This window comes from Aethalodelphis obliquidens, unplaced genomic scaffold, assembly GCF_003676395.1.
Source record: "Aethalodelphis obliquidens isolate GAN/ISIS:26980383/991018 unplaced genomic scaffold, ASM367639v1 scaffold3, whole genome shotgun sequence".
Classification (NCBI taxonomy): Eukaryota; Metazoa; Chordata; class Mammalia; order Artiodactyla; family Delphinidae; genus Aethalodelphis; species Aethalodelphis obliquidens.
In genome coordinates, this window is record NW_020837947.1 from 16,744,734 (window position 1) to 16,758,837 (window position 14,104).

General features: G+C 43.8%; 1 protein-coding gene and 1 pseudogene across 6 annotated transcripts in view; both read right to left on the reverse strand.

Annotated features, from left to right (window-relative positions):
* SASH1 (SAM and SH3 domain containing 1) overlaps positions 1-14,104 on the reverse strand; it is a 326,913-nt gene that overhangs the window by 65,253 nt on the left and 247,556 nt on the right. For 5 of the 6 annotated variants that reach the window (XM_027083813.1, XM_027083828.1, XM_027083823.1 and 2 more), the window contains 4 exons: positions 12,015-12,055; positions 10,187-10,273; positions 7,272-7,396; positions 38-139 (listed from right to left, as the gene is read on the reverse strand). In XM_027083813.1, the coding sequence (XP_026939614.1) occupies positions 38-139; positions 7,272-7,396; positions 10,187-10,273; positions 12,015-12,055 (355 nt within the window). The remainder of the gene's footprint in view (positions 1-37; positions 140-7,271; positions 7,397-10,186; positions 10,274-12,014; positions 12,056-14,104) is intronic. The other variant, XM_027083804.1, reaches the window with a different exon arrangement.
* LOC113607996 (lanosterol 14-alpha demethylase-like) lies at positions 146-5,886 on the reverse strand (annotated as a pseudogene).

Below are 14,104 nucleotides of genomic sequence, written 5' to 3' on the forward strand. Positions count from 1 at the left end.
GGAGCGGTTAAGATGCTCAAAGAGACAGCAAACTTACATTGCAGTTTGATGAGCCCTCGAATGATGGGTAAGAACCGTCTGGCCAGTCAGCAGGGTCCAAGGCAGCTGACTGCCGGTGCTGGGCCTCATACTCCTTGAGCTGCAACAAGAGGAAATGGAAGACTGAAATGGAAATGATGGCCAAGGCTGTCTACCAAGCAGCAGAATGAATCCTTTGGGCACCTTCTTAGCACCACTGTCGGTGACTAAGTGCCAGCCAAAGACAAGGGTCACCCAAATGAAAGGAGAAACCCGGCCCCCCCCCCCCCGCAGGTTTTCATCTAAATCAAACCAAGAGACACAACAGACTCTTTGTGTTCTGTGTTCCAAAAAGAACCTTGATTTTCCTTCTCCAACATCAAAACACCTTTCTCAGTTCAGTTATAAGTTCGATAACAGAAACTGTCTGTAGCTTGACCTTTGGGTTACCTCTCTTTGTGGAAGACAAAATGTGTAGACTAAGGACGTTTTAGTAAAACAGAGGTGGAAGCCCGAAACTGACTTTTAACAATCGCTTGCTTGTTTTGCTTAGACTGCCTCGTGTTACCAGTTCAATGTTATCACCTAACAAATGTTGTGGGATTTATTGGGGATCCTACGGATGAGAGGAAAATAGCTGTTAGATACCTAGAATATGTTCAGAGACATTTAAAGTTTGGGCTTAAAAACTAGGTTTCTACTTTTTGAAAAACACAGAAGGACAAAACGAAATATTATAGAAAATTAACAAATTTAACCTAGCAGAATTAGATGAAAGATCTTTCAGAATGGCCAATGTGAGAACTTCCAGGTGTGTTTTCATAAAATACGTAAAAATTTAACTCTGTGTATAATACAAATAAGTTGTCCCAGCATTAAAATTCTGTGATAAAACAGTTTTTAGATATGAAGTTAAGACATCGATCAAATCATGTTCCATGAATCAAGACACCAAAAAGCAGATACAATCTGACCTGACAGCCCAGGAGATGGTGCCAGGACTGTCCTTTTCCACTGGAGCTGTGTGGACGTGGCAATGCCAGTCCTCTAGGAAAAAGCAACTTTCCAAAGCATTAGTTCTACTATGAAGTTCTTTTCTGTGCACACTTGTGACAGGAAATGGACGAGGGGGAGGCAGACAGTATTGATTAACAGGTAAGGGCTCCCAAATAACTGGAAGCCCTTGGGCAAATTACTTAACCTCTCTGTGCCTCAGTTCCTTCACCTGGAAAACGGGATGACAATAAACTATATCACAGGACTATTACCAGAATAAAGTAAGATAATGCAGCAGAGCTCTTAGTATACTATACCCATGCAACAGACTTTTTATGATGGTATTATTATCACCCTTGTGGTTTCAGATAAAAGAGAGCTCAAAGTTCATATCAACTCCAGGTATTTGAACTTTTGCTATGCAGGTGCTTAATATTATTTTAATCTTTCTAGTATATTAGGGGGATTAATATTGTTCTAATCTCTCTAATACATTTAAGTGACATATTAGAATGCTCTTCCTTTCCAGATATATTGGTTTCTGAAGGGCATTATTCTTCCTGTATGATCGAAACAGCTGCCTCTGAAAAAGGGTGTTATCATTTGTTTTCTCAGGGTCTCTGCTCTACTTTCTAAATAAATAAAATCTTCATCTTTAGGAAAACAAAACAAATTCCTCACTAGTCAATCATAAACAGACTTAATATTTTTCTTTTGTTATCTGTCCATTTCCATCATTGACGTTGGTGCCTAAGAGTACATGTGCTTCTTCTTCTTTTTTAAAAAAAATCGTTTATTTATTTATTGGCTGCACAGCTTGTGGGATCTTAGTTCCCCAACCAGGGATTGAACCCGGGCCCTCAGCAGGGAGAGCGTGGGGTCCTAACTACTGGACTGCCAGGGAATTCCCCATGTGCTTCTTCTGATAAAGATTCAGATTTGTGCTCTATCCAAATTTACCTTGTTTTTTAATTTCCTAATTAAAAAAAAAGAAAACCAGGATCTCTAACAATTTTTTAAAGTGCATTTTACAATGAAAAGAACCTGGTTATTGTTTACATAATCACATTTTTGTATTCCCCTCTGCTCCCAAAGACAACTGACGATGTTCATTTGAGAAACTTGTGTATTTTAAAGCAAATTTACAGAGTTTTAGTTTGATTCTGGAAGTTTTAAAATAATGACATTTTAAAGTGTGGGTGTGGGTGTCGGTCTGCCTGTCCATCTGTCTACCTTCATATCTTATTTTCCCTAGTCTCATAGTTTTCTCACACTGGAAGTCTATGACGTGATTCTTAGAGGAATGACCATCTGTAGTAGGTTAATGCTTATTCTATCTTAAAGACCTTTATGGAGAGAGATTCTCAAATGTTTCCATTTCTAAGAGCACTTATTATAAAGAACATTTCTATTATATTTCATCTAAATCCCCTCCAGCTGCGATTTTCATTCATTTTCTTTCATGCTCTCCTCAGCAGAGATGAAAACAAAACACTGTGCAGTACGTCCTCAAGACGTACTGTCTAATAACGCTTCATATACTTGAAGACAGTGAATAAGTTCTTTTCTGAGATAAATTCTTTCCGATTCCAGCCCAAGAGACCTATTTAAAAAAACCCTCAATCCCTTTGTTGCTCTCCTATGGACTCTCTCCATGAGCCTCTCTAGCTGTCCACATTCCTATGATTGATGCACAATGCCTGCTACGAGGAAATAATTTATATAGGTTCTCAGCTCATAATCTTGTGCTCTGGTATAACAGATGCCCAGACTCCCTTTAAAAGACTGTTCTCTGATTTCCCAATTACTGTAGATATGGACTCACATCTATATACCCTTCTCAGGAGAATTACCCGTGGTTGACAGGCGTTGTCTCCCCACAGATGCCTAGAAGGCTGTTCCCTCCTCCCCAATCAGCTTTCAGCCTCTTTTTCTCTGGCAGGACCAACTCTACAGTGCAATTCACCTTCCCGAGCTCCCCACCCCTCCCTGTGGGATCAGGCTGAGGCGGAGACTAGACTTCTCCTGAAATCACATCTCTATCCAGCGTCTTCCTCTGCCTCTCCTGCTTCCCTCTCTCACTTACAGGTTTCTTCTGAAAGCTTTTCTTCAATAAATCATGTGCACAAGAATCCACATCTCAGGCTCTGCTTCTAGGGAACCTGATGTAAGACAGCTGGCATTAAGAAAAGTTCTCCATGCCCAAAACATCAGTCAAGTCAGTGACAAACATCAAATCCCACAAGGACTTTATTTCGGACTTCCACACAGATATGACCTTGTGGAACCTAACACATATTTATCAGGTGGATAAATACATAATATTTAGTAATTAGACCAAATTACATGAGCAAGTGTTTAGTATCAATATTGATACATTATTTTTTAGGGAACGTGATTATTAAATCATGGTCATAAATCTCTCTCAATTTCCTTAGACACTGCTTCCAGTTAAAATGTCAAAGGACATATTTTTCAACAACATAGCTCCATCATGGCTGAGCGCCACCATACCAAAACAATACTGCTCTCCTTTATGCAAAGCTTTAAAAGTGACTTTATTCCTTACCCTCCCAATCTCACATACACCACATAAATTACCCAGATAAGTTAATAACCTGTAGCTTCCAAGTGTCTCATGGGCTTTCTATACCTTGCAGAACTAGTCCAACACTTGAATACCCTGAACTTACTCACCAAGAGCTATGAACAGTCTTAAAATTAGCACCTGTAAATGGTGTTGTCTAGAATAGGCTAGTACTCTAGATCCCCCTAAACGATTTTTTTAACCAGTGTGCTGGACTCCTTAAAGCATACAGAGTAAGTAACCATCATAAAACCATTAGAAAATGTTCGAAATGCCATTAGATTTGATGGAACTATTCAGTTAATAAAATATAAAAATCATAAGTTAAGCTGCTGTCTTTTTAAATTACACAGTGTGTACACAGAGTTATCTTGTAAACTTCATTCTCTTCAAATGCTTTTGCAACTGACAATGGAGTTTCCCATATTGCTTCTTTGCAGCCATTTTCATCTTTGTATTGACAACTGGGTTTTCAGGAATGTGAATCATAGCTGTATACTTCACAGGGGGAAAATACTCAGCAGTGAGATCAAATTCATATAAACAAAGCACAGTGGACCAAACTGTATTCATTTGAACATAGGCAAAATTTTCCCAAATACGACGACACATTGGGGGATACACTCAGCTCCAAATGACACACAGGCAAACTTCTCTCCTGATGCTGGTCGTCCTATCAGGATTAAAGTCTAGACATTCTATATGGGTCTTTTCTTTCCCCCCCAAACTTTCTAATTAATTCATTTAAATTCATTAATGTTGCAAAAATACGACATGGAACACATCAGGACAGAAGTTATTGTACTCCTAACAAGTCAAAGAAAAAGAAAATATTACACCTTCTTGGTAAATCAAGACCAACCCTAGTATTTCTTACAGGGACCACATCAACATCTTGCACACACAGTCTTCAGAACTGAATTTCTCACCGTAAAAGAAGAGCAGTAGGCTATGCAACGTCATCTGAACAACGGTAAAATGATCACAGTACGTTAATTGTGTCTAAATGGCAGCATGTGAACTTATGGTAAAAAAAAAAAATGTTTGAATCTTTGAAATATATATCAAAGTACACTAGTGTCTAACGAACTCTGAATTGTGTTCCATGTGCCCCAAGGGCTGTGCAACTCGGTGCCCTGAACACCACAAATATTTACTAGCTAGTTTATGTAAATAAACTGTTGAAGGGGCATAACTTTAGAAAATTCAAATACAAAAAGTGCAGTGGAGTAGCTAATTAACATTATTTTCCAAGTTCCTCCTTAGCTACGCTGAATGTAAAAACACATAGACATTTCAAAATGCAAATGTTTTAACCTCTTGTAGAATGTCTTATAAAACAGAATTAGACAGCCACCTGAAACAGATTATAATAATTCTTTAGTAACATGAAAGCATTAAATACCTATGGGTCTTTTTAGACTCTGACTGACAGTGGGAGAAACACATGCCTGATGCCCTGAAGGACCATTCTTATCATGGTCATCACAGAAGGTCTAACTCTTAATGTTTCTTTTATACAGCAATCAAATAAATTTTAGATACTTGAGCTGATCATAATTTAAAGGAGGGAGATCCTTCATTTTTCTTGAAGTGTTTTGTCTCCGGCTAAAAGGAAGCCCATCCAGACACTGGTAGCCAAGGATGTATGTTGCCCTGCCAAGAGCAGACCAACGAGCTTCCCCGTTACTTCATCATCTGTCAAAGGACACCCACCTTTGTGTGCAGAATCTAATAAAGTTTGGAGAACGTCATCAATTTTTTCTTTCTGTGTTTCTGGATTGCCTTATAGGAAATATTATTGATGTCTTGATGAGCTCCATCCTAAAATGAGGCAAAGGCAGCCAGCCTGGCAACAGACAGACTCCATGGCTAAAACCTCCATCCAACCTGCATACAGCTGTGCCACCTCTTCATAGAGTTGACTTCTGATTTCCTTTCCATGTAAACAATGGCTAGCTGTTAAAATTATCAGCTCAGAAAGAGCATCAAACAAATTGGTTTCTCCCCAACTTTGAAAGTATTCCTTTGTTTCTTTTTTGATTATAGAAACGTGCTACCTGAAGTTGACTATGTTAAGGACATTTTTAACATTTTCTTCTGCCCCAGGAAAACTGGGTTAGATACATCCTATGCAACTCTCTTTCCAAACACAGATGGTGTCAGATGCCTGTAGACATCTTCTGCATTTAGATCTGCAAATTTACAATTATAAACAGCAATGTAGCAGCATGACTCACCAGAACGTCAGTAAACATCTTGCCTACCATGGTAAAATTAATACAGGTCCGTGTTTCTCATATGCATTTTCTAGGAATTCAGCTGGACTTTTTTCAAGCGCTATGACATGCTCAAGGAATGGCACTGGAGAGATGTCTGGTGGATTTTTTGCCCTAGCTGGCAGCTAGACGGGGTGGCCGAAGGCATGGTGGAGCAGGGAGACCAGACTGAGGGTGAAGGGCAGGCATAGGTGGTCACCAGGCACTGCTTCAGTCCCCCAGAGACGCTGGAGGCAAGATCACCTCTGCTCCTCCGAACCAACAGAGCGAGAGAAGCTGGCAGATGGGCATCTGGTGGAGGCCTTGGTCCTCAGGTCTCCTACTACAGGTCCCACCTCCCACTCCCCTCAAGCACTTTTTTTTTCCCAGCATTGTCTCAGCAACAAATCAAACTATTTTTTTTTAACTATTGAGGTTTAGAGTCAGGTATACTAAATTAAAGTATGTCTGGCACTGTTTCAAGGTTTCAGACCTTCAAGATTCTGCTTAATGTGAAAGTCATAACTCATTCAATGATTCCTTAGTGACTTGAAAGTTCTAAACCTGCCTAATTTATGACTTGTCTACACCATCCCAAACCAAGTATTCAAAGTCAGAATCCAAGAATTAATCAGCCAGTTGGTTGGGCGACAACAAAGCAGGAGATCTCTTAAGAATTGCTATCTTGCTATCACAAACACTACCCCGGTGTCCTAAAGGTTAATTAGGCTTCTTTCAGTGCTTGATTTAACTCAGAGCAAAAAAATATGACACAATAAACTGTAATATCTACTCAGAAATGAAAGTAAGCAGAAGTTTAAGGTTTACACATAAAGCCTGACTTTTAGGTTAGTCAAAGTTTAGTCTGTTGAAGGCGTCTTACAGAACTAACGCTTATAATGGTTGCATTTACTTTTTCTTTGGTGGTTATTTAGTAATTTATCATTAGCAACCTCATCAGTATATTCCCATACCCTTTGATGTCCCTGTTCTAGTCTGTTTGAGCTGCTATAACCAACCACTATAGACCGGGTGGCTTATGAACAACAGAAATTTCTCACAGTTCTGGAGGCTGGGAAGTCCAAGATCAAGGTGCTGGCAGATCTAGTGTCTGGTGAGGACCCACTTCCTGGTTCACAGACAGCATGCGTCTTCACGCAGCGGAGGAGGGTTAAGGAGCTCACTGGGGCCTATTGTACATGGTCACTCACCCCCTTTATAAGGGCTCCACCCTCATGACCTAATCACTTCCCAAGGGCCTCACCTCCAAATAACATGACTTGGGCATTAGGATTTAATATATGAATTGGCGGGGGGGGCGGGGGGTTGGGGTGAAGGCATTCAGTCTGTAGCAATCCCCCAACATATGTCAATGTCAGGAGGTCAAGTGCTCACAAATGAAAACCACACACCTGCACTCTTACCCTAGCAAGCGCTTCTTCGATGCTGATCATCTTTTCCTTGACCATCATCATCAGCTGAATCCGTTCCTCGTCGCTCATCGTTATCTCGCTGGCAACATAACCCACATCTTCTCCTGGAGATCGAAGAAGAAAAACAATAGGAACAGGTGAAGAAGAAAATAAAAAAGATAAAACAGGATGCCAGTCTTGAAGGCTTGTCATCTAGGACTAGAGAAGGACGTAACTCAGGCGCACTGTCTAGCGCTGTTACTGATGGAGCCACAGGACCAGGAATGGGCTGCATTGTAGGAAGCCAGTGCGCCTATCTCGCTTGGAAAAAAGCTTCAAGAACAAATGGATGTTACCATGGAAACAAATCCTTCAAAATGATCAGAGCTTTTGTGATGGAGGGTCTAGTGGAGGAGTTTTGGAAGAAGGCTGACAGGGCGTCTGGAGTGACAGGTGAGGCAGAGAACTAATTTAAAGACCCGGCTAGAGGGCTTCCCTGGTGGCGCAGTGGTTGGGAGCCCGCCTGCCGATGCAGGGGACACGGGTTCGTGCCCCGGTCCGGGAGGATCCCACATGCCGCGGAGCGGCTGGGCCCGTGAGCCATGGCCGCTGAGCCTGCACGTTCGGAGCCTGTGCTCCGCAACGGGAGAGGCCACAACAGTGAGAGCCCCGCGACCCAAAAAAAAAAAAAAAAAAAAAAAAGACCCGGCTAGAGCGAACAAGCACTCCAAGGCTCCTTCGGCTGAAGGTTCTCTGCGTCCTTCCATTTCAAACACGAACAAGAAGATGTTTTTGCACAGGAGGGAGAGGAAACCCTCTTTCACAACAGAGAACTTGAAGGTCACAGCGTCTGCTGCAGGACAAAACCTTCATCCTGGTGGAAGCCTAGATCCCTACTAATCTATTTGACTGCTGTTCCTCAGGGGACACGTGTAAATAAATATAATCTCAGGTGTGAAACATCTGGAGATCATTAGAAGGAAGGAACTATCTATGCATGTATCTGAAAGTATCACTCTCATAAATATGTTTCCAAACTGTGAGGGGAACTCAACTTCTAGCTCAAAACTGAAGGCAGGGGGCTTCCCTGCTGGCGCAGTGGTTGAGAGCCCGCCTGCCGATGCAGGGGACACGGGTTCGTGCCCTGGTCTGGGAAGATCCCACATGCCACGGAGCGGCTGGGCCCGTGAGCCATGGCCGCTAAGCCTGCGCGTCCGGAGCCTGTGCTCCGCAACGGGAGAGGCCACAACAGTGAGAGGCCCGCGTACCGCAAAAAAAAAAAAAACACAAAAAAACTGAAGGCAGGCAGAACTGCAGAGGGAAAGAGAATCCCTCAGTTAGGATCCTTTGAAAGTGTTTTCTTGAAAAGCGAAACGGCCATCACGTCTCGCGTTATGTGAGCCACGTCAGCGTACGTGCCTTTGATCAGCGTGTGGGGAGAGTGTGTCGGTGAAGGTGGGCCGTCATGAGCAGCCGGAGTTCTCACCCCCCATCCTTCTCCACCCTGTTGTTCCCATCCACACCTTACAGGAATCAGTGCCACCAGGATGCTCGGCTCTAGCTTCATTTGCCCGTGGTACAGACGGATGGACTGAATGAGTCTGGCTGCAGACTTGTGGGAACCCATTTCACTCAGGACCTACCTTGGAATTTATGTTCCCCTGTGTTTCCTTATCTCACTTCCTTTTTGTAATCAATCAGCCCAGAAACACCACTCAAGTGCCCTTCGCCACTCAGCCCCTTGTGCGGGAAGAGTAACGGTGTGAGCCAGGGGAGGGGAGAGCCTGCAGCTTTGACGCATTTTACTATCTGCCTCGCCTCCAGTGGTGGAGGGGAGTGGTGGAGAGAGTTGCCTGGGTTTAAAAAGAAATGAACGTTGAGCCGGTAAACTGTTGGCTTCCTCCCTCCATCCCCTTCTCTCTCTTTCGCCTTTTCTTTCTTTCTAAATAAGACTTTGTTAGAATCCAAGGTTTACTTTGAATCGTAAGTGATGCTGGGTGTGTCTCAAAATGAAAAACTGGGAATGCTTAAGAATAACTCTCTCACAGCAGGACAACTTAAATAAGCCCACCGATGGCTGCCAAGGAACCCAGGTGTGCCACTGACACACACAGTGTGCATGTTTCTCATTTCCGTGTGTAGGAATAACTGGAGAAGCATTCTGCACAGGCTAGGACACCAAGATTTTGTAAAAGAAAATAAGTCGTGTCAGTGGTGAGCAACTAAAAATGTTCATCTAATGATAACCTTATCCAGCCAGACTGGAATCTGGAAGTAGCTTCGTTTCCCCTCCCTGTCTGAATACTGGAGAAACATAAATTATACAACTGGGCCTCAAAGGGATGACATATTTACTTACTATATAAACAACAACAAAAGACACAGCTAAGAGGAGGCAGGACTGCCTTCACAAAGCAGCCCGGGCAAATTCCCATGATGTCAGCCCATTAGACAGAGTTTCCAAGGGTAACAACCCCATAACTGTCCCTGCCACAGAAAAGCATCAGCAGTTCAGAAGATTGCAAAGGCCCCAAGCGGCAGGGCAGGGGGGAGGGTCCAAAACTCACAAATGCTAAGACTTTCTGGACCTTTTTAGGGTCCATCTTGGCCAGTAAAGATCTCCCTGAGGTCGATGTGATTGAGAAAAGGAAAGATTTGGTCTTTGCTGTCAGATCTATAAAAGAAAGGACTGCGAACTCTTTCCATTTTGATTTCTTTGATTTAAAAAAAGAAAAAAAAACAACCCACTGGGATGAAGTCTGAAAGTAATGATAGGAATGTCAGAAAGGCTGCACGGCGTATGGGCACATGCAATGACTTATTCTAACTTACAGCATCCATTTAGATTAGCAGCCCAGGCTTCTTAACATTTTAGAGCTAAAAGGACCTACTGTCTGCTAGCTGTGTTACAGTACCTTTTGAAGTCTGTCTCATTATTCCTTTCTGATTCTTTCGGAAGTTCTGCCAGAAATACTTATTTTTCTTCTTCCAATCTCCTTTTCCTTTAAAAAAAGAAAAAAAAAGGCACAAGCAATAAATTCATTAATAACAAAAGTAGCCTCTTCCTTACAACTCAAAGCTTGTATAAGAATACTTTGATTTCACAAAAAGACAGTTTTTCTCTTTCAGTTTGTGAAAAGACTAAGAAATGCCTATAAAGTTGTTTAAAAGAAATGCAAATTTCCTAAGAGCAAGAAATGGTACAGTAGGGTTAAGATGAGAAATAAAGAAACATCAAAAGAGCAGGCAAGGGCTTCCCTGGTGGCACAGTGGTGGAGAGTCCGCCTGCCGATGCAGGGGACACAGGTTCGTGCCCCAGTCCGGGAAGATCCCACATGCCGCGGAGCGGCTAGGCCCGTGAGCCATGGCCGCTGAGCCTGCGCGGCCGGAGCCTGTGCTCCGCAACGGGAGAGGCCACTACAGTGAGAGGCCCGCGTACCGCCAAAAAAAAAAAAATGATGAAGCAGCAGCCCTGTCTGCTCTCGTGGACGGGGCACACCCAAAGCTGCGGCTTCGTCACCGTTCGGTGTCTGGTTGCTCCACAGCCATTGGAAACAGGGTCCAGCGGAGTGATGCGCTGTTGGTTTCCGCAGTCTAGACGGGCGGTGCCAGGCAGTGTGGCACAAAACAGACCCGTGGAAAGCCCGCGCAAGGGGCTCCCAGGCTAAGGGCATTATTTGTCAAAGTGGGATGCCCTCGTTACGTTCTGACAATCCCCAAGACTCTGAGAAGGAAACTGGAGTCCACTAGCCTGAGGCTGCCTCTGTACCCAGAATGTGGGAGGTGCCTGCTGCCTCTGGGCTAAACACAACAGCAAATATCGGCCATGAAAGGTCAAAGTGAAGTAGGATTATCACTACTTGAATCTTTCTCACAAGCAATCTGGGAATAGAATGTATTTCTTGTAAGCTATACTCTCCCCTTCTCCCATTTTAATGTTTCTGAAATGGAGGTGCAGCTTAAGAGCTAACATTTATCCCGCACTTAGCATATCCAGGCACTTTGTATCTAATGGCGTATCTCATTTAATACTCACTCACAATGCACGTATGACGTATCCTTGTTTCCATTTGTGGATGAGAAAACCGAGGCTTAGAGAGGCAAGTGACTTGCCCAAGGTCATAACTAGTAAAGTTGGTAGTCGTGATTCAAATCCAAATCAAAGCTTGCTTTGAGTACTTAGGCACCTAATCATGATGACTCTGCCAGGCCTTCTTAGACCCAAACAGAAGAAATGTTACAAAATCAAGAGTGGATTTTATAACACCTTAATTGTGCATAATCTTCCATTCAAAAGTTCCAAACAGAAGGATTTATCCTAAGGACATGATCAGGGATAGGCTCAAGGATTTTCAGTGGTAGCATCATTTCTCTGTGATAGAGAAAAAACTGCCAACAACTTCCATGCCCAGCAGAGCAGAGACTGGTTGATTCAATTATGGCACATCCAATGAGACAGACTATTACGCAGACTTAAGAATTTTACTGTAAAAAATACTCAATCATGTAGGAACATGCTCAGGATACATTCAGTTGTAGAATACGAGCCATATTATGCTTTTTTGAAACCCACACAAATTCAGAAAAAGAGAGGAAAGCTATACCTCAAGATCTTAACAATGTTTATTTCTGGGTGGAAGGATTCTTTGTGGTTTTTGTATGTTCACATACTTATGTGTTCCGCAAAGAATTAAAATAAAATAATTAATTAAAAATGGTTAAACCAAGAAAAGTGGTACTGACCTACAGAGCTGTCTTCCGAGTGCGACTTATGAAGAGGATTCCTACAAAAGAAAGACAAGTATGATTACCAGGGAGCTTACCTTCATGTGAGGACTGAGAACCCTCCTAACTAGTGGTACCCAGCATCCATCAACTGAGGACAGCCAGGGAAATCTCTACAGAATGTTTATCAATGGCCTTCCCCAGCCATCTGCTGCCTTTCTAGAAAGCGGCTGGGGGGCCACTTGTCAACACTAATTAAAGGCTCACTCCAGGGTAAGACCTGTATGAAATGAAGGGAACAGACTTCACTGGCTGATGGCCGAAGCGCCTTCCATTTCTGTGAATCACTATTTACATGTTAAGTTACTGCCATTGAGAAGTCTCTCATGTAAGTGGGAAAGAGAAGGTAAATAAAAATAAGAATATAGACCTGGCAGATGAGTAAAGTGGTCACCTGGAGGACGAATAAGGGGGATGCAGGGGTTTGTGGACATCGAGCAACAGGAGATTGGATGCCCCCAAGTAGGGGGGCAGCTAGGATGCAGCTCCTCTGGTCCCTTGCTGCCACCTGGCAAGTGCACTACGTGTTTCTCTAGATCTTCCAATTTCAAAGAGAAGTCAGAAGTCTGCATTTCTTTTACAAGAGCTCCACATTTTTAAGGATGGCAAATAATTCAGTGTTTCTAAAAATGTGTTCAAGTTCATTAACACATGTCTGGGCATCAGATTCGGCCCACACCCTCCCCGACCCTAGCGACCAGTGGGTGACTGTGGATACAGATGAACTCAAATAACCTGAAAAGTGAACCCAGCCCCAAACGCAGGCGACCAAAGCCTTTCTCCAGAATATACATAGACAGATAGCAACGTAAAGCAAGACGGCAGGGAAACCAAAGAAAGTGAAAATTGGTTCTCTCAAAAGGGGAAGAGCAAGGCTTCCCTGGTCGCGCAGTGGTTGAGAGTCTGCCTGCCGATGCAGGGGACGCAGGTTCGTGCCCCGGTCCGGGAAGATCCCACGTGCCGCGGAGCGGCTGGGCCCGTGAGCCATGGCCGCTGAGCCTGCGCGGCCGGAGCCTGTGCTCCGCAACGGGAGAGGTCACGATAGTGAGAGACCCGCGTACCGCAAGAAGAAAAAAAAAGGTGGGGGGAAGAGCAGAGGCGGAGCATTAATCTTCCGCTAGGTGGGTCCAGAGCCGAGAGAGCAAGTTCAGCGTCCCTGAGCTTGCTGACCAGTTAAACCAGGAAGAAGGAACCTGCATCGGAACAGAAGCAGGGACGCTCAGAGGGTTTACACCTGAACCTTCACTGCTCGTACACCCACCCGGATGGAGGGTGGAGGTGGCATCTGGCGAGACACTCTTTAGTGTGAGAAAGCATGGGAGGCCAGAGTTCCACCGAAACAATCAGGAAGAAAAGCAGAACGTCCCATCACTTAGCAGTGATTTTCTGCCTACCTGGCGGGTAAAAAAGACCTCTAGGACTTAAGGTGACAGGAGAGGGGCAGGGGGCTTCCTCTCATGCAGAGTCACCTATGATAAGCCATCTCTCTTTGGAACAGCTGCATCGACGCTGGCTGACTGCCGGCTGCCGTCTGAAGACTTGAGCCCTGTAAGCACCTTCAGACCCCACGTCTGCGAGAAGAGAATTGTTTCTGACTAGCACCAAAGCCTGACAGACCTCTACTGTCCATGAGGGGACAGAGTAAGAGCAAAGAACAGAAAACTGGGGAAAGGACTCGGATGCTGAAGAGCTAGACTTGAGGCCCAGTTTCTTGCCCTTTCTACCACGCTGCCAGCGCAGAAAACGTACGGAAAGTCTACCTCGTCGGCACATTTTGCCACATTTAGCTTCTAGGATATACTCTCCTCCCTCCAATCCACACACAAAAAAAGAAAATCCCTAAACATATACTTACTTAAAAGGCTTCTATATAATAGCTATTTCGGTTTCCTTCGTTCGGCAAAAATGTGTTGATGCTATTGTAAGGTACATGGACAATCATGAAGAAGTGGGATGTACAATGGAGGGAGGGTGACAAAACATGAACAAAGTACCGGCAAAGAAGGACAAGTAACAGCAGAAGGAGGAGAGGGGAGGGAGGAGGGGGG